The following is a 23,999-nucleotide window of genomic DNA, read 5'->3' as shown; positions in this document are numbered from 1 at the left end:
CGCAATTTCACATATTCGTGATTTTTTGGGGAGGGGGAAAAAAGACCCCCCCCCCCACAGTTTAGCCTTCCCCCTGGCGTCCCAGCCTTACCTGGTGGTCTAGCGGGCTTTCGGGGCAGGAGCGATCTTCCTACATTCCTGCCCCGTGTAGATCGCCAATAGGAAATGGCTGTGGGGAGTTCCCTTTGTAGTCTCGAGAGACTACGGGAACTCACGGCAGCTATTTCCTATTGGCGATCTGCCCGAAAGCCTGCTAGACCACCAGGTAAGGCCGGGATGCCAGGAGGGAGGTGGGGGTGGGTCAGAGCCGGACCAGAAGATATTGGCAGTATTTCACCATTCACGGTCCGGCTCTGTCCCTATCCCCCGTGAATCCAGAGGGAGAAGTGTAGATAAGAGACAGATGTGATAAACTAATGGCACTGCAGTTAGACCAGGGGTGTCAAAGTCCCTCCTCGAGGGCCGCAATCCAAGTTTCCAAGTTTATTAAGTATTTGATTAATCGCTTATTCCGAATTCTAAGCGATGTAAAAAACATTAAAATATTGAATTACAATAATCAAAGGGAAACAGACAATGTAAATATGACTAACAAGGCAAGACAAATGGGTCAGGATTTTCATGATTTTTTGAAGTTAGAGAACGATCCCATAGAGCGTAGCTGTTTTTTTGCATTCGACATCTGTTTTTGCTTGAAGAATTTTGGACTTGTAAAAATATGGCAGTCGGGTTTTCAGGATTTCCCCAATGAGTATGCATGAGATCCATTAGCATACAATGAAAGCAGTGCAAGGAAATCCTGAAAACCCGACTGGATTGCGAGGAAGAGATAATGGTTCCTGCGGATGGGCCATTTGGGATGGGTCATGCTTCTATATAGGAAAAAGAGAAAGACAATGAAAAGGGGCTCAGCCAAGGATGGCTGAAGAGAAACCCCTCTCCCCCCTTCCAGAGCTCAAAGTCAGCAGCTGCTCTAGTCGCCCCCGCCCCACTGGAATTCGAGCCCTCCAACCCCGCAACCGCCACATGCTAAGACGCCATGTTGGTCCCCGAGAAGCCGCCACCGCAAAAAAAGCAGCCAAGCCCCGCTTCGGCGGCCCCCGCCACGGCTCCCGCCCGCCGCCCGGTTCCCCCCCTAACCGTCGCGCTTCGAGCGGCCTCGCGGGCCCCGGACGGCAAAGAGCGGCGGGAAAAGGCCTTACGGTCCCCGATGCCTTCATGGCGCCTCGCTCGCCGCCGTCGAAGAAAGAAAGAGCTCGCGACGTCACCGGAAGCTGACGCGCACAGCTTCCGGGAGCCCGCCGTTGGACGAGGGGAGCTCATTGGCTGCCTTGTTTGTCCGTCAGTGGCGGGAGGCGGGGCTTTGCCGTGGCTTTGAATGTACAGCTTAAATGGACTATGTGGTAAGTGCGACCCCTCCCCCACCTTTTAAATCCGAGCTGAGGATGTATGCGATTTAAAGAGACATTTCTAGGGTTCCCAGACATAAGTAAGGGGTTCGTCTCATACTTTTTTAGGGGGGGGGCGGCTCAGCACCCTGAGGTTGTGGGCTCAAATCCTGTGCTGCTCCTTCTGACCTTGAGCAAGTCACTTAATCCTCCACTGCCTCAGGTACATCATTAGATAGATTGTGAACCCACTGAACAGAGGAAAATATGCTTCAAGTACCCGTATGTAAACTGCTTTGAGTGTGGTTGTATAACTATAACAAAAAAAAGGTGGTATACATAAGGTGACCATACATCCTGTTTTCAACGGGACAGTCCCGTTTTCGGGCCGACCGTCCCGTTGTCCCGACCCACCGCTTCGGGACACCAAAAATGTCCCGTTTTCAGTAACAGCTCCCACACTCATAGAATTGCTATGGCGGCTGGCGCTAAAAATGTTAGCGCAGCATTGTAAAGGAGACGGTTAATTAGTAAATTGGCTCAAAAAAGCAGCCTGTCGCATGATACCTAGTGGCGCCTAACACCTAAGTTGGCGTGTTTAGGGACTGAGAAGGACTTAGGCGCCATTCGATGCAATTCTCTAAAGGACTTAGGCGGCTATAATGTAGGCCTTTAAAACCCTGGTCTTCATTACAGGCACATGGAGGGGCATAATCGAAAGGGATGTCAGTTCTCGAAAAATACGTCCAAAATATTTTTTCCCCAAAAAATCATCTGTCTGTACATCCAGGCATTTGATCGTCCAGACCGCCAAGTTGTCTATCTTTATACCGCATTCTTGTCCAAAAAGTCGTCCAAGTCCCAAACGCCCAGAACAAGACCTTTTGGAGGTGGGAGGGGCCAGCATTGTGATGAACTGGGCTCCCAGACATGGCAACAGAGTAGTGGGGCACTTTACAAGGCACTGCTGTGAACTTCACAAAAAGGGTGCCACATAAACATCTCAGTACAACTCCCTTGAGGGTCATTGTGAGCCCCCAAAACACCTCCAAAACCCACTATACCCACCTGGCTACAACCCCAATGCAGGTCTGTCATAGGGGAAAACACCATCCAGGGTTTCAGGACTAAGCTGGACAAGTTCCTGCTAATCTGGGACGTACGCAGGTGAGGCTGGACTCATTTAGAGCACTGGTCTTTGACCTGGGGGCTGCTGCGTGAGCGGACTGCCGGGCAGGATGGACCACTGGTCTGACCCAGCAATTCTTATGTTTTTAGTTGCAACCTGTATGGCAGCACAGTAGGGTTTGGGGGGGGGGGGCTCACAGTTTCCACTATGAATGTTGTGGTTAGAGTGGCTTATGGGCCTAGGTCCTCCTCTCTATGTTTCGCTAGCCCACCCCCCAGACTACCTAAGCCACCTCTGTGCATCTCTGCTAGGCTTTCCTATGCCAGCTGCTGATGTTCCGGAGGCAGGTATGAACATTTTTATTCTGATCTTTGTGGGGATGCAATGGGATCAGTGAATACGGGGGGGAGGGGGGGTCTTTACCTGGTCTCTGCAGTGGTTATCTGGTCACTTTGGATACATTTTGTGCACTTATACCTGATTTTACTTTGTCTAAGTCACAACGTATAAGTTCCATCCAGGAAATCTCGTCAAACTTTCGATTATCACTGCAGGATGACTAGGTCTAGGTCGGCCCACATCCTGCCCTAACCACTCCTCTAAAAACGCCCCTTTCAGCTCTGGACGCACAGCGGAATTCAGAGGCCTAAAAAGTCCCTAGATACGTCCAAAAGCCAATTTCGATTATCGGCACTTGGACGACTGCAAACTTGGACAGGATTTTGGATGTATTTGTGTTTTGATTATGAACCCCTAATTTTTAAGTTAGGCGCTGCTAAGCGCGATTCGGTAATGGGCGCCTAAGTGTGATTGACATGCAACTGGTTCTCGGCCTGCTGCTCTAACCAACTAGGCCACTCCGCCATTAGTAAAACAAAACTATCTTCTGTTTTGTGAAGCAGATCCCTTACTTCAGCTGGTTCTCATCCTGTTTTGTTCTGCTCTGATTCTTCCTACAGTCAGAAAATAATGTCTGTGTCTTCCCTTAGGTATAATGTATCCTACGCCTCTTTACTCGCATGTTGGACGTGGAGATTTTAGTGAGGTGTATGACCCAGCTGAAGACACTTTTCTTTTAATTGATGCTCTGGAAAAAGATGCAGACGAATTAAAGAAACGGAGGTATTATATATTGAAATGTCTTTCCATTGCTCCATCTTGGTTTCACAATGAATATGCATGGAGCAGATTTGCATACCTGCCACTTCCATTATATGCAAATCTCTCTCATGCATATTTATTATGGCTAGCCTGAAAACCCAATTGGCCTGGTGGTCCTCCAAAACAGGGTTGGGTACCATTGATCTAAGGAAATACTTTTTTACAAAAAGGGTGGTAGATGCACTATACCTAGAACCTGAAATATGTTGGTTCCCGAGGGCTAAAAGTTATGACAAAGTCAATCTGGAGCTGCCGTTGAAGCTCACTCCAGCCTATCCTAACCATTTCCTTTGCGAGATTCAGACCGCAAAGGAGATGGTTAAATTGTAGGACCCTTCTGTGTCTGTTTTGTAAATTGTTGTGAGGTAAGAATTGCCTCTTATTTGCAATTGACATAGCTTTCATGTCTCAATATGTGCATTGAATTTCCATTATGAAATTTGTCATCATGGTCAACTGATTTATCCTGTTGTAGAATTGAGATCTCTCTTGAAGTTGGATCTGGATCTGGTGTGATATCTGCATTTCTAGGTTCAATTATTGGATCCCAGACTTTATATGTGTAAGTAACCATTGTGAATGTTTATAATAATTGTACCAAAAATTACATAAATTCTATTTTACTGTCAAAATAAATGCACGTCAGTTGTTTAAGTAATCTCAAACTGGAATGTCAAACAGGTGTTGGTGAACTGAAATAGGCTGGGAGAAAAACCTGATGAAAAGAGTCACTGAAGTAGAAAATAGGTCAGATCAGGCTGGGGGTTCCAGAGAAATAAGTCCCAGAATGGGGGGTGAGCAACTGTGGTACTTGAGGGCCACAACCCAGTTGGATTTTCAAGATTTCCACTATGAATATGGGAAAACAATTCTTAGTGGTGTTTCTAGACATTTCAGCAGCGTTCGATACTGTGGACCGTGTGATTTTGTTAAATATACTGATGGGTTGTGGGATTCGTGGGTCAGTTGTAGCTTGGTTTGAGTCGTTTCTGCAAGGGAGACAGCAGGAAGTTCTAATGGAAGGACAATTGTCGAGTCGAAGGGAGGTTAAGATAGGGGTCCCCCGGGGATCAGCCGTTTCTGCGGCTCTATTTAATTTGTATCTTGTAATCTTGTATCTTGTAATTTGTATCTTGTAAACTGCTTTCAGACCTTGGTGTATCCTTCCGACTGTACGCAGATGAAATCCAATTTTTCTCCCCTTTGATGGGGATTTTGATGAGGCATCGTCACACTTACAGTCATAGTGGGAGCGATAAAACACTGGATGGACCGTAATAGGTTGAAGTTAAGCATTCAGAAGATGCAGGTGTTGTGTGTTGCAAGGACTCTGGGCGTTAATGTCCCAGAGGCAGTTGAGATACTGGGGGAGAGAGTGTTGGTGAGATGGGAGGTGAAGTATCTCGGCGTGCTTGTGGACTCTGGTCTTACCGTGAGAGGGCAGTTGTTAGCAGTAGTTTGGAAGGTTTATTTCCATCTTCGGTTAGTGAATGGACTCAGGCCTTACTTAGCGGCTCCAATGTTTAGGATAGTGTTGCAGTCGATGGTATTATCTGGTTTTGACTACTGTAGTATGGTGTTCTTGGGAGTACCTGAGTCAGTTTTGTGTGCGTTACAGGTGGCTCAGAATTCTGTGGTAAGATCATTGTTCAAACTGAGTAGACGTGAACATGTTATATTGGCTGAAGGTAAAGGACAGGATGCGTCACAAGTCATTGGTAAACGTCTTCATGTGCCTTCAGAAGTTGGCCCCCAAACAACTGGCCCAGAGTATCATGCCACATGAGTCAGCTCGCTTGCTTCGGTCTACTGAGCACTTTGACTTGTTTGTCCCATCTGTGCAGGACTTGCAGCTTTCAACATCCCTAGGCCAATGCAGTGTTTTTCACTGCATTGGCCCTAGAGAATGCAAAAACCTTCCAGAATATATCTTCCATCAGCAGAATTTAGATAACTTTAAGAAAACATTGAAAAGACATTTGTTCTGTATGATGAAATATGGAGTATGAGAGTGCTCGAGAGAGGAATAGTGGTGACTGTTGAGTGCAGAGTGTGGGTCACCGATGTTTTGTTTTACTGGTTTTAATGATACTCATTTATATCAGGCTCAAACGTTTTAAGACCTCTTTGAAAATCAAAACAGTGAATCAAGTAAAAAAAGGCCTTAGGGTGTTTGTCTAAGTCAGGGGTGTCAAAGTCCCTCCTCGAGGGCCGTAATCCAGTCGGGTTTTCAGGATTTCCCCAATGAATATGCATTGAAAGCAGTGCATGCACATAGATCTCATTCATATTCATTGGGGAAATCCTGAAAACCCGACTGGATTCCGGCCCTCGAGGACCGACTTTGACACCTGTGGTCTAAGTATTCAGACCCATAGACCTCAGAAGTACCGTGCTGTATGTCTAATCTCTTCAAAGAACATACAGACCAATTACGGCACCCATGGTCGTCATAGGTCTCTATAACATTTTTTTTAGTTTTAAATTTTTATCTTAGTTTATCAAAAAAGTACTTATCTTTCGTCTATGCGGGTGGGGGTACGCACTCCGACATAGGCTATGTTTCGCCCCGAATGGGCTGTATCAAGGAATCCCCCTTATATCAAGCGACTCATGCTTCCCGCTATAGATTTTAAATTTTAGATGTTTTTCCTGATTTAAAATCTATAGCGGGAAGCATGAGTCGCTTGATATAAGGGGGATTCCTTGATACAGCCCATTCGGGGCGAAACATAGCCTATGTCGGAGTGCGTACCCCCACCCGCATAGACGAAAGATAAGTACTTTTTGATAAGCTAATAAACTAAGATAAAAATTTAAAACTAAAAAAAATGTTATAGAGACCTATGACGACCATGGGTGCCGTAATTGGTCTGTATGTTCTTTGAAGAGATTAGACATACAGCACGGTACTTCTGAGGTCTATGGGTCTGAATACTTAGACAAACACCCTAAGGCCTTTTTTTACTTGATTCACTGTTTTAATGATACTCGGCATGCTAGTGACTTGTATATCACAGGCATTTTTATATTCTGATGTATACCGATGCTTGCTGTTGAAGCAATTTGCATGTTACTTGTATTTTTATACTTTGTATGTATGTATTTTGGTTAAAGTGAGGGCTGTGTTGATGTGATTTGTAATGTATTATTTTGTATGTAAAAGTGTTACTCGCCCTGGATAAGGGCGGGAGATTGATTTACTTGTACTGCTTCCATTGTATGCAAATAGATATTATGCATATTCATTGTGGAAATCTTGAAAGCCTGGATGGGTTTTGGCCTTCGAGGGACCACGGTTGCCCAATCCTGGCATAGAAACTAAGTTATAGTGAAGCATTGTGATTATGAAATTGCTCCTTTGAAACTGTTCCTTCTTGTTTTCTGACCTCAAAGATGTCCCCTGGCAACTCTTCCAATATCCCCAATCTGCCCAGACTCCACAAAACTCTGCCCCAAACTGTCTCATCACCCCCAAAGACCCCCATCTTCTCAGAAGTACCACCCCTGCAACTGCTCCTTTCCCCAAAACTAATGACCTGCAGCTGCCTCCATTCCATAAAACTATCCCACCACCCTAAAACTGTCTATCGCCCCAAACTACACTCCCCCTCCATATTTGCGAGTTTAAGATTCATGGATTTGGCAGCATTTATAGTACTACATGTATCGCTATTCTATCGTGAATCTGTAATTGTTCTGTGTATGGTTTATCGTTCTCGTTTTATGACCAGTGCGTATCCATGTCCAATATTTCATCGCAAAGCAAGTTCTTCACGAAAATGAAAATGAGGCTGCAACTAAAGTAAGTTTACGAGTATCTAATTTATTAGCCAAGGAAGGAAAGGGCTGGCGTCGAGTTAATTAAATCATGTTTAATTGTCGCAGCCGAAGAAATGTGTCCAGAGAAAATGGATTTATTTAAATCTATTATTTATATTTTTTATTATTATTTTGATTCTTATGGTATATTTTGTTCAATAAATTTGTAAAAACTAGTTTTTTGCTTGTTATTTAAGTAGTCCTATCTACAAAAATATCCCTGAGTTTGCCCCTTGGCCCGCAGAAACTAAAAGATTTACTACTTGGCCCTTTACAAAAAATGTTTGCCGACCCCTGATCTAAAACTTGGAAGCCACTGGATCAGGCATTCTCTGGACACTTAAACACACTTTCTGTAATGAACCATACAAAATGTGAAAGTTGCGATGCTGGCTGATAGTTCTTATAGATAGTTGTTAAACAGGAAAATGCTGATTTTGTTTAGAGGTAAAGCCAGTCCTCTGTAGGAAAGTACCAAGTCACAAACAACTTAGTGATGTGATTTGTCATTGCTTCTCCACCCATTTACCACCAAAAGTGAATGGATGGCTGACCTGACAGAAATCCCCTGCTCACATGGGCACAGTAGGCAAGCTTTTGGGTATATGTCCCTGAAGTGCAGGGGGAGACCCAAGGAAGAAGCTACTCCTACACTTTCTGAGATGGACAATTCCACTCTGGCTTCCCTTTTCCAAATTGTTATTTGAGGAACTTTAATTTGAACGTATGCCACTGCCTTATTTATATTCGATGCCCACCTCTACTTAATGTTTTTATACCAATACTCTAAGAACATAAGAATAGCCTTACTGGGTCAGACCAATGGTCCATCAAGCCCAGTAGTCCATTCTCATGGTGGCCAATCTAGGTCACTAGTATCTGGCCAAAACCCAAGGAGGAGCAACATTCCATACAGAATCTCAAAGAATAGCAAGATTCCAGAATCCCAGAGAGTAACAAGATTCTAGAATCCCAAAGAGTAGCAACATTCCATACAGAATCTCAAAGAATAGCAAGATTCCAGAATCCCAGAGAGTAACAACATTCTAGAATCCCAAAGAGTAGCAACATTCCATTCAGAATCTCAAAGAATAGCAAGATTCCGGAATCCCAGAGAGTAACAAGATTCTAGAATCCCAAAGAGTAGCAACATTCCATTCAGAATCTCAAAGAATAGCAAGATTCCGGAATCCCAGAGAGTAACAAATTCTAGAATCGCAGAGAGTAGCAACATTCCATACAGAATCTCAAAGAATAGCAAGATTCCAGAATCCCAGAGAGTAACAAGATTCTAGAATCCCAAAGAGTAGCAACATTCCATTCAGAATCTCAAAGAATAGCAAGATTCCGGAATCCCAGAGAGTAACAAGATTCTAGAATCCCAAAGAGTAGCAACATTCCATTCAGAATCTCAAAGAATAGCAAGATTCCGGAATCCCAGAGAGTAACAAGATTCTAGAACTCCAAAGAGTAGCAATATTCCATGCTACCGATCCAAGGCAAGCAGTGGCTTCCCCCATGTCTTTCTCAATAACAGACTATGGACTTTTCCTCCAGGAACTTATCCAAACCTTTCTTAAAACCAGCTACGCTATTAGCTCTTACCACATCCTCTGGCAACACGTTCCAGAGCTTAACTATTCTCTGAGTGAAAAAAAAATTCCTCCTATTGGTTTTAAAAGTATTTCCATGTAACTTCGTCAAGTGTCAAAGCTGAGGGGGGACAGGGCCAGGACGAATGTCAGAAAGTTCTGCTTCATACAGCGAGTGGTGAACACCTGGAAAACTCTCCCGGAAGAGGTTGTGGGGGAAACCACCATTCAAGGTTTTAAGGGCAAGTTGGATGCACATCTTCTTGAAAACCACATTGAGGGATACGAATAACTAAGGTATTCGCCAGGATAGGCCTGGCTGGGACTCCGTGTGTGCGGATCGTCGGACTAGATGGACCCAAGGTCTGATCCGGTGCAGGCATTTCTTATGTTCTTATGTCCCCTAGTCTTTGTAATTTTTGACGGAGTGAAAAATCGATCCACTTGTACCCATTCTACTCCTCAGGATTTTGTAGACTTCAATCCTATCTCCCCTATCCTATCTGTTTTCCAAGCTGAAGAGCCCTAACCTTTTTAGTCTTTCCTCTTACGAGAGGAGTTCCATCCCCTTTACCATCTTGGTCGCTCTTCTTTGAACCTTTTCTAGCACCACTATATCTTTCTTGAGATAAGGAGAGCAGAATTGAACGCAATACTCCAGGTGAGGTCGCACCATGGAGCGATACAGGGGCATTATAACATTCTTAGTCTTGTTAACCATCCCTTTTTTAATAATTCCTAGCATCCTGTTTTTTGGCCGCTGCCGCACATTGGGCAGAAGATTTCATCGTATGTTTTATGTGTTTGATCAAGTATTTTTGTTTGGTTACAGATGTACAGACATCAACCCCTCAGCAGCTTTCTGTACACAGCAGACAGCACTGCGGAACAAAGTAGATATTCAGCCAGTAATTACTGACTTGGTGAGATGTCCCACACACCTACAAAAGCATCCCCTCTTTCAGGATTGCTCAAGTTTTCTGTGGCTTGATTCTGTTTTCTTTTTGCATCTCATTAGTAGGTTTTTTTTCTCTACATTTTTGTTTTCATATTATATTTTGTCACAGTTTTTGAAAAAAAGACATTTTATTAAAAGAAAACTGTTTCTGAAAAAGCATATATAACTAGTAAATACATCACATAACATAAAAGCAATTTCTAGACCGCATAACCATTAAGTTCTATGCAGTTAAGAAAAGATTAAATAATAAAGCTACAAGTGGATGAAAGAACTTGAAAGTTTGCGGTTAATTACACGTGCTTAAACATTTTTAATGATAAGTCATTAAGGGCCCCTTTTACAAAGTAGTAGTGGAGATTCTCTTGCGGCAAACTCATCAAAGCCTATAGGAATTGAATGGGCTTTTGGTGCGTTTTCTGTAGGGGAATCGCTACTGGGTCTTTGTAAAAGGAGTTCTAAGTACGAACTTCAAGGGGTTCAACATACCAGTCAAGTTTTGGCCAAGAGAGGAGGCCGCAGCCTGACACACAGCAGCTCTTCTCCTCCTGACGGCACTTTCATCTCTCCCATTTACCCCAACACCTCTGTATGGGTCTCTCTCACATTTTCCTCCTCAGAATCACTGTCGTTGGCACACTCTCACCTCTATCGCAATGTTGCCTCTTACTCCCTATCACCACCTTTAGGTTTAATAGTTTACAATACTTTGTACACCACTCTGGCATTACTTTGAAAGGTGGTACATCGTCTATTACCTGTCCTTCCCCTTCACAACTTCTGCTTCTCTCACTCAAATTTCCATCACTATCTTGATGATTTTAAGATGGCCAAAAAGGTTGAAAAGGTGATAGCAAAAGCTAGGATGCTAGGGTGCATAGGGAGAGGTAAGGCCAGTAGGAAAAAGGAGGTATTGATGCCTCTGTATAAGACTCTGGTGAGACCTCGTTTAGAATATTATGTACAATTCTGAAGGCCGCATCTTCAAAAAAATATAAAAAGGATGGAGTCGGTCCAGAGGAAGGCTACTAAAATGGTATCATAAGGCGTGTGGGGACAGACTTAGGCCTAGATTCACTAAACTTACCGACGATTGCAAAACCAGTTTTACTGCTTTTGCATTCGTTCCCTGACCCGATTCACTAAACTGCTGTCCGATTAATCTCCTACCCGATCCGATCCTCCCATGCAAATTAGTAAAACCCCATGCAAAATAGCCAAGCGATTGATTCACTAACAATTACTTGCTATTTTGAATCGGATTTTACTATTGTCAAACCCGACTGCTGCAGACCTGTCAGTAACTCTGTTGCCGACAGTTCTGCCGTTTTTTGAGAGATCTGCCCTTCTTTTATTATTCATTTTTTTCCAAGGCACAGATATTTTGTGTGTGTTACACAAGCAAAATATCTGTCCCATAAAAAAAAAAAAAAAAAATGGCCGAGACCTGTCAAAAAACCGCTCCCCACGACCCGCAAATGGCAGGAGGGATGCCCGGTCCCTCCTACCATCGTTCCTCTCCTCACCCGCACACCTGTGGCCGGCCGAACACCCCTGCTGAACAGCCCGCCGGCCCACTGAAAACCTGACCCGCGCTTAAAAATATGGCAGGAGGGATGCCGACTCCCTCCTGCCAGCGGACGCCCCCTCCCACTCACGGTACCTTGAAAAGTTGGAAGTAGGAGGGGTGCTCAGTCCCTCCTGCTCCTCCGGACTTCTGCGCGGCAATGACGGCCTTAGGAGGGGCCTGAGGCAGCTGAGCCAATCAGGGACTTCCATAAGGAGGAGTCTAAGGAAGTCCCTGATTGGCCATTGTTTTGGTCTGCTGCCGTGTGTGTGTGAGGAGGGGATTGCTTGACTTCAGCAGTGGGAGGGAGTGGGCATCCCTCCTGCCAATCAATTTGAGGGGGGTGTCTAATTTTTGCATATATTTTGCACATGTGCCCATTGCTATTACCTGCGATAAGCACGTGCAAATTTAGAAAATCTTCGTTGGTCTCCGCCAACCTTATTTGCATGCGAGGTTTTTGAAGAATGACTCGCCTTTTTGAAATTACTACAATAATGACTGCAATAGCGGCCCATCAGATTTTAATGCAGTTTTAATAATCTAGCCCTTAATCCTCCATGCCCCAGATATAAAATAAGTCCCTGTATATATATAAATCACTTTGAATGTGTCATCACAAAAAGGCCGTATACAAGTCCCATCCTCTTTCCCTAATATCTTTGATCGCAAAAATCTAAAAACATGACTTCCAGAAATCCTGGTTAAAGGTTTAGCATGACGGTGAAAACGCTATGTGAAATCAGAATTCTTTATTAGAATTCTAATTTGATTCTAATTTGAACTGTATGTTTATTTATGTATAATGTTAATGCTGTTGTAACCTGCCTCAAACTCCACTTTGGATAAATTATTGACGCAACAACCATAAACTTGAATTTAAATACTGTTTTCATACCTTCTCTTCTATAACAAGGTCCAAGGATTATTACCAAGATTATGTGGAATAGTAGATATTCTGATGTTCAACCCTCCTTATGTAGTAACTCCATCTGAAGAGGTAAGCAAATGTGAAACATGAAATTCCAAGTTTTAATAGCATTACACTCATTGTCAGTCCATAGTCTGTTATTGAGAAAGACATGAGTGAAGCCACTACTTGCCCTGGATCGGTAGCATGGAATGTTGCTATTCTTTCGGATTCTAGAATCTTGTTACTCTCTGGGATTCCGGAATCCTGCTATTCTTTGAGATTCTGTATGGAATGTTGCTACTCTTTGGGATTCCGGAATCCTGCTATTCTTTGAGATTCTGTATGAAATGTTGCTACTCATTGGGATTCTAGAATTTTGTTACTCTCTAGGAATCCAGAATCTTGCTATTCCTTGGGATTCTAAGAACATAAGATTTGCCGCTGCTGGGTCAGACCAGTGGTCCATCGTGCCCAGCAGTCGGCTCACGCGGTGGCCCTTAGGTCAAAGACCAGTGCCCTATTTGAGTCTAGCCTTATCCACGTATGTTCTGGTCCAGCAGGAACTTATCTAACCTTTTCTTGAATCCCTGAAGGGTGCTTTCCCCTATAGCAGCCTCTGCTACTCCTTGGATTTTGGCCAGGTACTAGGAACCTGGATTGGCCACCATGAGAATGGGCTACTGGGCTTGATGGACCATTGGTCTGACCCAGTAAGGCTATTGTTATGTTCTTATGTCAGTCTTTTCCTATTCAAGTGCCTCCATGTTCTTAATTTGCTTTATTAAGTGCTTCTCTTATGTTTGTCCATTTGTCTATCCATCTGTAACACAAACCTCACAGACAAGACGTAGTAAAGGGCAGGTAGACAAACAGAAAATATGAGTTCATGTTTATTAAGCTCTTGTTATTCCGCCTTATCTAACATACAGGTCAAGGTGACATAATTCTAAATTAAAAGGTTGGATAGGATGCGTGGCTTGGGGTAGCTGTTTAGAGGTCAGTGGGGCATTGATAGGTAAGGGTTATACATTTGTAACTCACTATCAAAGCTGTAGAATGGTTTCTTTGTAATTGGGTGCTTTTTCTGTTGTCTTGGAGTATGTTAATTTCTTAAATTTAAAAATGTTTTGATTTAAAAATAAAAAGAAAGGAATAGATAGGATCCGAATAAAGTAGTCTAAGCAACAGGTTGCTGCTGGAGGTGGAGACAGCAGGGTCTGTGAGGGTCACCAGGTTCATCCAGCTGAAGAGAAGAAGCTGGCAGTGACCAGAACAGGCTTTACCAAAAGCAGTTAATGCTGCCTTGATAGACAGAGTTCAGAAGAAGATTTGATATATCACGTTTGATAATTAGCATTAAAGAGGTTTACAACTGAATGAAGAAACAGTTTAGATATACAATACATCTTATGATCTAATAAAACAATCAAAAGCATATCTACATACAACTTTAAAAGATGATAAAACACATCCTGATTCAAATCATCAAAATATTATAGAATATAAGAGACTCCTTTTACAAAGGCGTGCTGGCAATTCCAGCGTGGCAAATACGATGAAACCCATTCAGTTCCTATTTGCCACACCGGAATCACTAGTGCAGCTTTGTGAAAGGAGCCCAAAGATGTTAAAGGCATTTTCAAAATTGTACAGAATACGAAACGGAATAAATTATTAACAGCGGAGGATATTGAGTTCCACAAAGATGGTCCAACCTAACTAAAAGCTCTAGAGCAGGGGTGTCAAAGTCCCTCCTCGAGGGCCACAATCCAGTCGGGTTTTCAGTATTTCCCCAATGAATATGCATGAGATCTATTAGCATACAATGAAAGCAGTGCATGCAAATAGATCTCATGCATATTCATTGGGGGAAATCCTGAAAACCCAACTGGATTGTGGCCCTCGAGGAGGGACTTTGACACCCCTGCTCTAGACCTTGTAGAAATCAGTCTAGCTCAGGGGTCTCAAAGTCCCTCCTTGAGGGCTGCAATCCAGTCGGGTTTTCAGGATTTCCCCAATTAATATGCATGAGATCTATGTGCATGCACTGCTTTCAATGCATATTCATTGGGGAAATCCTGAAAACCCAACTGGATTGCGGCCCTCAACTTGGAGGGACTTTGAGATCCCTGGTCTAGCTAATTTCAGTGATGGGCGTTGTAACAAAATAGTGTTGAGAGGATCACAAAGAGTATTGCTGTTCTTTAGTACACAACGTTTAGAATATTGTGCCAGTGAACACCAATTAGCTACCAATTAAGTTATTAAGTTACGCTTGGAACTGATCTTATTCTGTAAGTTGCGTGTGCAAATGCGCCCGCTGGTCAGTTTTTCTGAAGTGAGTTTAGAAATCCTAATTTTCTTTCCATTTTCCCCTTTGCATCTCAGGTGGGAAGCTGTGGAATTGAGGCGGCCTGGGCTGGAGGCCAAAATGGGAGAGAAGTCATGGACAGACTCTTTCCATATGTCTCTGATCTTCTTTCCAAAGGAGGCCTCTTTTATTTAGTTGTACTTAAAGACAACAATCCAGGTAGAAAAATCAATATGACTCGTCCCACATCATTCACATTACTTAATACAATATCCATAGAAATAAAATGAACCTAAAGACAAAATGTACAATAATTTGGATTCTGGCATAGTTACTTCCTGAATGGTTGGCCGCATTTGAGTGAACATTACCCTGGTCCTGAAGCAGACCTCAAAATGAGGAGCCTCATCGGACCTCTCTCCCAATTTAATCTGCATATTGGCCTTTTTTGGATGAAACTAAATGCTATTGTTTGACGTTTAATTTTGGGGCATAATTAAGTCCCTGGCTTGATACTTTATGTTCAATTACCTAGTACAGATTGACATTTTTCACTTACAAGAGACTGACATAAGCACCAACTCTGTAGATGCCTGAGTACCCCAGTCAGTGTTGTAGTGAGGTAAGGAAGCGCCTGTTCTAAATTCTGGAATCCCAAAGAGTAGCAACATTTCATACAGAATCTCAAAGAATAGCAGGATTCTGGAATCCCAGAGAGTAACAAGATTCTACAATCCCAAAGAGTAGCAACATTCCATACAGAATCTCAAAGAATAGCAAGATGCCCCCCCCCCCATACCCTCCTCTCCGCTCCTCGCTCCTTCCGCGTCTCCCACGCCACATTTGCAGCCTCACTTCCCACACCCGTACTCTTTAAACCTTCGCCAGCACGAGAAGCTTCTCTGGCCTGCTGCTCGCGTCGGCATAAGCTTTCCATCTGATGTCATTTCCTGGCCCCACGACCTGCAAGTGATTTCAGAGTGAGCCAGGCTGGCGTGAACAACAGGCCAGAGAAGTTGCTTGCGCTGGCAAAAATTTAAAGAGGTTCGACACTTAATCTCCTGCATCTTCTCCTCTTTTCTGCCCCTTCCCCCACCCCCACTCTCCCCTGTATAGGTATGAGCGACGCACAAATAGAAGATTAGATTAGTATGTGAGGGCGCAAGCATGGCATGGGAGGGTGGAGAAGTGCCGTCACCCCCACCCCTTACTACGCCACTGCCCTCAGTATTTTCCCAGTAAGTCTGCAGATCGGGAGCAGCAAGCAAAGGAAAGAAGTACTTCTGTCTCCTAGCTAGTGCTTCTGTCTCCCCCTGCAGCCCGTCCGATAGACTGCAAGGGAGAAGGGAGTTTGCTGTAATCTAGCACTTGCCGATGAGAAAGGCAGGTGCAGCAGACAGACAAACGGAACAGACAGATTTAGATAACTTTATTGACATACAGGTTTTTTTTACCCATGATGCCAAAGTAATAAAGCAGTTAAGGTAAAAAAACAACAACAAAAAAACGGGTACTGGGAAAGGAATAAGGGGGGGAAGGGAATGGAAAGGGGTCACTGGTGAAGAGAGACAGTGCTGCTCTGAAATGCTGGAAGAGGTAGAGAAAAGACCTGTACACTGTGTCATTGATGCATATTGTGAAATGCTTGTCATTTTGCCTCTTAGAATGGTTTTGTACAAGAGGGAATATCCAAGCAGGTTAATGTATTTTTCTTTGTTACAGAAAGATCTTGTTTAGTCTGTTAAGTGATGTAAATGTATTGTCAAATGTAGCCTTACCCATCCCTTCCTCATACTGGGGCGCATCACCCAATATAAACAGCAAATAAATTTACTCCCTCTTTTACAAAATTGTAATGCGGTTTTCAGCGCCGGCTGTGGCAGTAACAGCTCCGATGTTCATAGAATTCCTGAGCATAGGAGCTTTTACCGCCATAGCCGGCACTAAAAACCGCAAGAAATATAAACAACAAGTAAATGCGAGCATACTATCAAAACTAAAAATCAACATAATCAACAGCATTTCTTCTATAAGTTTGCTAGCCTACTCCTTCAACCCTGGAGCTAAACAAAACCATCAGCTGGAGACAGGATTCTGCACAATTGTCTTCCTGTTTTTGCTTAAAATAATGCTCCTAAGTGAGAGGGCCAACAGTCTGGCAGACTGGCAAAGCCTCTGGTCTACAGGGACAGCCTGAACTGGAGGAAAACATCAGCTGTAGGCTCAGCCCAAACTGTGCTCATGAAACATCCATATAGCGCAGGGGTAGGGAACTCCGGTCCTCGAGAGCCGTATTCCAGTCGGGATTTCAGGATTTCCCCAATGAATATGCATGAGATCTATTGACATGCACTGCTTTCAATGCATATTCATTGGGGAAATCCTGAAAACCTGACTGGATTCCAGCCCTCGAGGACTGGAGTTGCCCACCCCTGGCCTAGAGCAGTGATTCCCAACCCTGTCCTGGAGGAACAGCAGGCCAATCGGGTTTTCAGGCTAGCCCAATGAATATGCATGAGAGAGATTTGCATATGATGGAAGTGATAGGCATGCAAATTTGCTTCATGCATATTCATTAGGGCTAGCCTGAAAACCCAATTGGCCTGGTGTTCCTCCAGGACAGGGTTGGGAACCACTGGACTAGAGGCTGGATATTAAAATGGTTAGTGGCGTTCTTCGTAAACTATATGGCAGGGGTAGGGAACTCCGGTCCTTGAGAGCCGTATTCCAGTTGGGTTTTCAGGATTTCCCCAATGAATATGCATGAGATCTATTTGCATGCACTGCTTTCAATCCATAGTCATTGGGGAAATCCTGAAAACCTGACTGGAATACGGCTCTCGAGGACTGGAGTTGCCCACCCCTGGCCTAGAGGCTGGATATTAAAATGGTTAGTGGCGTTCTTCGTAAACTATATGGCAGGGGTAGGGAACTCCGGTCCTCGAGAGCCGTATTCCAGTCGGGATTTCAGGATTTCCCCAATGAATATGCATGAGATCTATTTGCATGCACTGCTTTCAATGCCTAGTCATTGGGGAAATCCTGAAAACCCGACTGGAATGCGGCTCTCGAGGACCGGAGTTCCCTACCCCTGATATAGCGCATAAATTGGTCAATAGTCAGCATTTCTTTGTAAACACTGACAGCCATGGTCAAAATTAGTCCTGGATGTTCAGTGCCAGGCCATGTCTAAGCACTGGCAGCAAAATATCTGGGGCTAAGTCATACCTAGCAGACTGTGGGAAAATCAAGGCCTTGGGGTAGGGTTGCCATGTGGCTCCAGAAAAAGAGGACAGATTGAGCCATCCAGGTTGAAAGCAATAGAAGTAAAACCTGGATGGCTCAATCCATCCTCCTTTTTCTGGAGCCCTATCTTGGGGGAGGGAACAGGCAAGAGTGATGCCCAGCCCACTTGCGCCTGCCCAACATGGCTGCCTCTTCAAAATGGCCGACGGCCTCTAGCAGCAGCTTTTGTTTTAACATAACAAAAAAAAATATTAAAAAAAGACAGAACAAGATAAAAACTTGTGTAGTCAAGAAACTAACCCCCTTTTTTTTTTTTTTACAAAACTGCCAGCTATGGCGGTAAAAGCTCCTATGCTCATAGGAATTCTATGAACATCGGAGCTGTTACTGCCGCAGCCGGCGCTAAAAAACGCATTACAATTTTGTAAAAGAGGGAGTAAATTAAATGAAAATTTTAGGTCTGAAGATCATTTTTTTTTTAATTGTTTTTTTGCTGTTTATATCTCTATTTTCAAATAAAACTATCAGAAATTTACTGAAATTATCTATGCTAAATATTCTTTTTTATTTATAGATCAAATTCTAGAAACCATGAAGAAATGTGGTTTAGGGGGCACGGTGGCTCTCTCTAGACAAGCAGGAAGAGAAACTCTTGCTGTTCTGAAATTCTGGAAATCCTGACAAATATGTTGACATTTTTTATATACTGTATAAAACTGCTGTTGTGATGACAGTTTTTGTCAAAGAGCCATGTTATGGTAAGGTCTTAACAGACTCAAATAACTATAAACATTCGTTTTAAACTCTTTCAGTTAGACTGTTGTGTCTCTGTAACAGGTTAGATAGGGGAATTTAGCAAGTTTTAGAGATCATCTGGTAACCCAAAGATTCTACCACAGAGCCCTAAGATTAAATGAATCAACTTGGCTGTTTGGCAATAACAGGCCTACCTTATTTGGACTGTCGGCATTTTTAGACAATTTCTTTCCAGGTCTTCACTCTGTGTGCTGGTTAGAGAATGACACAGGGACAGATTTGTTGCTCTTCCTCTCCCAATCCTGTATTCTCTGCCTTAACCACACTTTATGATTTTAAAGTGTTTGAGGTTTGTGCAGATGAGGACGGAGCTTAGGCATTGGTGGATTGAGGCATTATGACATCACAATCTGAGCTCTAGAATGTTGCTACTTAGGATTTGAAAGTGTTTGAGGCTTGGGCAGAAGAGGATGGAGCTTAGGCATTGGTGGGATGAGGCATTATGACATCACAATTTGAGCTCTAGAATGTTGCTACTTAGGATTTTAAAGTGTTTGAGGCTTGTGCAGATGAGGACAGAGCTTAGGCATTGGTGGAATGAGGCATTATGACATCACAATCTGAACTCTAGAATGTTGCTACTTAGGATTTGAAAATGTTTGAGGCTTATGCAGATGAGGACGGAGCTTAGGCATTGGTGGAATGAGGCATTATGACATCACAATCTCAGCTCTAGAATGTTGCTACTTAGGATTTGAAAGTGTTTGAGGCTTGGGCAGAAGAGGACGGAGCTTAGGCATTGGTGGGATGAGGCATTATGACATCACAATCTGAGCTCTAGAATGTTGCTACTTAGGATTTGAAAGTGTTGGAGGCTTGTGCAAATGAGGACAGAGCTTGCAGGAATGGGGCAGGGACGGGAAATGAGTTTCACAGGGATGGGGAAAAATTTGTCCCCGTGTCATTCTCCAGTGCTTGTCTATAATAGTGTGTACTGGAAACATGAATGCATCTCACAGCCTCCTTGGCATCTCTGTTTGTGAGTCTTTCATAGAGCTAAAGAATCAACACCTTTGAAGAACATATTTGTAGCTTTCTTTGCTTTTTATGCAAGAGCATAGCTATTCTTTCCAAGCGCCACCCCTGACTATGGACCGCAAGGATAGGCTCTTCTTACAACTCAAACGGGGGACTTTATTGGCCAGTGCTTTGAATTTCATTCATCAGTTATAGCTTTTATTGGCGCAATATAAGCATCAGCAAAAAACATTGTACATGTTCTATCTCAATGACTCAGATTTTCTTCCATTGTGAAATTATGGCTCTGATGTGACATCTGAAGACGGATTTGGTTTCAAAAACTCATTCACATTATTTTTAGATTTTTATGCTGATTCAGTAATATGTGTCAGTTCACCAAGAACGGGTGAGAATGTGGCGCAGTGGTTAAAGCTACAGCCTCAGCACCCTGGGCACGTCTTAATCCCCTTCCCCCCCCCCATTGCCCCAGGTACATTAGATAGATTGTGAGCCTGCCAGGACAGATAGGGAAAAATGCTTCAATACCTGAATAAATTCATGTGAACTGTTCTGAATTCCCCTGGGAGAGCAATATAGAAAATGAAATAAATAAAATGTTATAACTGGAATGTAATTTTTAGTATTATACTGTATTTTATGTACACATTATTCTTTTATTTTGGAGGGGTGGTAGATGGTTAAATAATTTTGTAGAATCAAGGCTGTTTCAGAAGTTGAACAGAACTAGTGGAGCCCTCTTGATAAGAAATTGGCAGCATGCCACCAGCTGTGTAAAAATTGGCCATCACAGTGCCATTGTTCCAAGTATTGCAATGTTTTTCCACCATTGGCAGCCAGAAGCAAAATGCACAGTTCAGTAACTAAGTGCTTGATTTTAGTACAAGATGCCTGTGTGAGAATCCCCAAAAGGTGGCTCTTTTGAACTTATTTTATAAAGGCAACCTTATCTACTCTTTATCTCCTCTAGAAATTACCAGATTCAATATCTTCTTTTTGTAATACGTTTTTTGTAATTATTTTGTAATCCGCCTTGAACCGCAAGGCAATGGCGGAATAGAAATCTCTAATGTAATGTCTATGGGGCTTATTTTCAGACAAGACATCTTGGACATCTTGCTAGTCAAAATGTCCAAGTGGGCATTCTCAAAACAGACCTTCTATATGTCTTTCTGGCTGATTTTTCTCCATTGTGACCAAATCTTAAGGGTGTGTGTTAAAGGCGTATTTTTAGTGGGTTTAGGACATGGACACTTGTCAGGCATATTCAAACCTTTAATAAAACGTCCTGGGCTTTTTTTTTTTTAAATGTTTGGAGCTAGACCTGTTTTAAAAGCATCTAAATGCTAAAAAGGTGACCATTGGAGGGATTAAAACATGACCCCCCAAAAATGGTCACTGACCCCCTTCTATCACCCAAAGATGTTATAAAAACAGTACATTCTAGCCTGTATTATGAGGGGATGCTGAAAAGTTCTCAGCCCAAGCAGCTTCAGATGTTAATACAGATATTTGAGCCCAGAGAACAGGCTACTGTAGTGAATTTCACATTAAAAGTTCCAAGTACAGATGTCACCATATCTTGCTTATATTGTATAGTGAGCCATGGGGAGCTTTGGGGAATCCTGCCAGCTCAGCTGATCAGGGATAAATTCCCCTTCCACAATCAGCTTATGGCAGCTGCGGGCTGGCTTTAGGATCCTGCAGTGGCATAGATAGGTGGCTGAAATGTAGGCCAGGGTTTTCCGGGCCTACATTTCAGCCACTTATTTTGGCGTAAATCGCAACTAGGTAGCGACAAAATTCGTGGGGACAGGACAGGGAAATTGAGTTCCTGCGGGAACATGGACAAATTTGTCTCCATGTCATTCTCTATAACTGCAATACACCATGAAGTTTGATGCGGTTAACAGGAATTAAGTAGAAGACCATACATGAGAGGTCAGGATACAAGTACAAATAACATAGGATAATGACAAGGTCAGAGTCAAATGCAATTATGGTATGGTAATATGAGAAGAACTCAAGTAGGCAAACAGCTTTCAAACACCGGTGCAGATAGATATGGAGACCCAAAAGAAGGTGGCAAGAGAGGTGAGGGAGGGGCAGGTAGTTAGAGTTGAATGAGTCTGTGCATAAAGTTTTTTTCATCGTCTTGAATGTATGAGACACACAAAAAGGGCACAGGGTTTAATGCTCAAATAGGAATTTAGTAACATAGTAGATGACGGCAGATAAAGACCCGAATGGTCCATCCAGTCTGCCCAACCTGATTCAATTTAAAAAAAATTTTATTTTATTTTATTTTTTTTAATTTTTCTTCTTAGCTATTATGGGCAAGAATCCAAAGCTTTACCCGGTACTGTGCTTGGGTTCCAACTGCCAAAATCTCTGTTAAGACTTACTCCAGTCCATCTACACCCTCCCAGCCACTGAAGCCCTCCCCTGCCCATCCTTCACCAAATTTGTGGAACAAGTACGTTTTCAATCCTTGGCTGAAATGCATATATGATGAAGAAGACCCTATAATGGGGAGTAGTTCCCAACTGAGACGATGAGCTGCTTGATCGGATATTCACAACAAGGCCCCTACATAGGAAAACGCAACTACAAGCAAACACAAACTTAAATAAATGTAGACCAAAATCAAACTTAAACCTCAAGAAGCCATATGTAGTTCAACATCAGAGAAAGAGAAACAGCACTCTACACTTTGGAAAATAAAAAGAGAACTGTGTAAATTTACAGTAAAAGTAAATTTCATGAAATTCTGTTCATGAAATTAAAAATAATTTTTTCTACCTTTGTTGTATGGCTATTTTATTCATGTTTATCCCAGTTTCCAGTTTCTGCTTTCTTCTGTCTTTTCTTAATTTTCTTTCAGGGTCTCTGCCTTTTCTTTCCTATACTTCCTCTTTTACATCCATCTCTGACTTTAACCTTTTCCTTTCAGTTTCCCTCCATTTATTTTTCTGCATCCTCTATCTTCTTCTATTTACATAGTAACATAATAGATGACGGCAGATAACCCAAATGGTCCATCCAGTCTGCCCAACCTGATTCAATTTAAATTTTTTACATTTTTTCTTCTTAGCTATTTCTGGGCAAGAATCCAAAGATCTACCCAGTACTGTGCTTGGGTTCCAACTGCCAAAATCTCCGTCAAAACCTACTCCAGCCCATCTACACCCTCCCAGCCATTTAAGCCCTCCCCAGCCCATCCTCCCCCAAATGGTCATATACAGACACAGACCGTGCAAGTATGCCCAGTACTGGCCTTAGTTCAATATTTAATATTATTTTCTGATTCTAGATCCACAGCTTTCCATTTCCCTCATCCTATTATTCTCCAATTTTTTCGCTAACTCTTAACTCTCCCCCCTTCTTTTAAACAATATCTTCTGTCTTGCCCCCTCTATCCAGCATATACTCTACCCTCTTTCCTCCAACATCTCATTTTTCTCTTTCCCTCCACCTCCGTCCAAGATTTCTCCCCATCACCCTTTCCCTTTACCACTTCCAACACTACCTAGCTGGGGCTCAGGCTGTGGGGAATATTTATTTATTCAATTTTCTATACCGTTCCCCCAGGAGAACTCAGAACAATTTACATGAGTTTATTCAGGTACTTATTAAGCATTTAGGTCTGGAATAGCATACCTTCAAATTTACATTAGCTCCCTTCTTATTATAAGGTTAGGAAAATCTTAAAGACAAACCTCTTCACTTTATAACTCCAGAAACTGATTATAACGTTATAACTTTTTTGTTCTTATAAGCATAAGTCACAATGAATCCATGCTGAAAATTTGCAGGATATAAGAAATTATACGGTGTAGTATGCTATATAGACATAAAACCTTGGTTGGCTGGAGGGTTTTGACAGATTGCCATGCAAAGGTCCCTAATTTAGTTCCCAAGTCAGTTTTTCTGATCACTGGCTTGGCTGGAGATGGGAATGCTGCAAAGGTAGCATTCATAGGAATTATGGCCTTTAGTTAGGGGATAAAACCTAAATGCTCTACTTTGGGACTCTGAAACCCCCCCGTATATGATCCCCCCCCCCCAGTTCAGGACGCCACTGCAGTGACCAAAGTGGGTATATTGGGGTATGGGAT

The 23,999-nt window shown here is 42.9% G+C and overlaps 2 protein-coding genes across 3 annotated transcripts in view; one reads left to right on the top strand and one right to left on the bottom strand.

Moving 5' to 3' along the window:
- RPL18A (ribosomal protein L18a) overlaps nt 1–1,356 on the bottom strand; it is a 35,131-nt gene extending 33,775 nt beyond the window's left edge. Inside the window, exon 1 of the mRNA XM_033961519.1 lies at nt 1,203–1,356. Within this exon, the coding sequence (XP_033817410.1) occupies nt 1,203–1,220 (18 nt within the window). The 5' untranslated portion in view covers nt 1,221–1,356. The remainder of the gene's footprint in view (nt 1–1,202) is intronic.
- Nucleotides 1,306–18,895, top strand: N6AMT1 (N-6 adenine-specific DNA methyltransferase 1). Of its 2 annotated transcripts, none has more exons than XM_033961518.1 (7): nt 1,306–1,403; nt 3,507–3,639; nt 4,154–4,240; nt 9,925–10,015; nt 12,534–12,617; nt 14,919–15,060; nt 18,662–18,895. In XM_033961518.1, the coding sequence occupies exons 1-7, from the start codon at nt 1,379–1,381 to the stop codon at nt 18,766–18,768; spliced, it is 669 nt and encodes a 222-aa protein (XP_033817409.1). In that variant the 5' UTR covers nt 1,306–1,378; the 3' UTR covers nt 18,769–18,895. The 2 variants fall into 2 exon arrangements, with proteins under 2 accessions (XP_033817409.1, XP_033817408.1); XM_033961517.1 differs by lacking the exon at nt 1,306–1,403 and adding an exon at nt 1,437–1,489.
- Nucleotides 18,896–23,999: the final 5,104 nt, after the last annotated feature.

The sequence above is a fragment of the Geotrypetes seraphini genome, chromosome 10 (genome assembly GCF_902459505.1).
Source record: "Geotrypetes seraphini chromosome 10, aGeoSer1.1, whole genome shotgun sequence".
NCBI lineage: Eukaryota > Metazoa > Chordata > Amphibia > Gymnophiona > Dermophiidae > Geotrypetes > Geotrypetes seraphini.
Note: the sequence above shows the minus strand (reverse complement) of the source record. Positions and strands in the feature narration are given on the sequence as shown.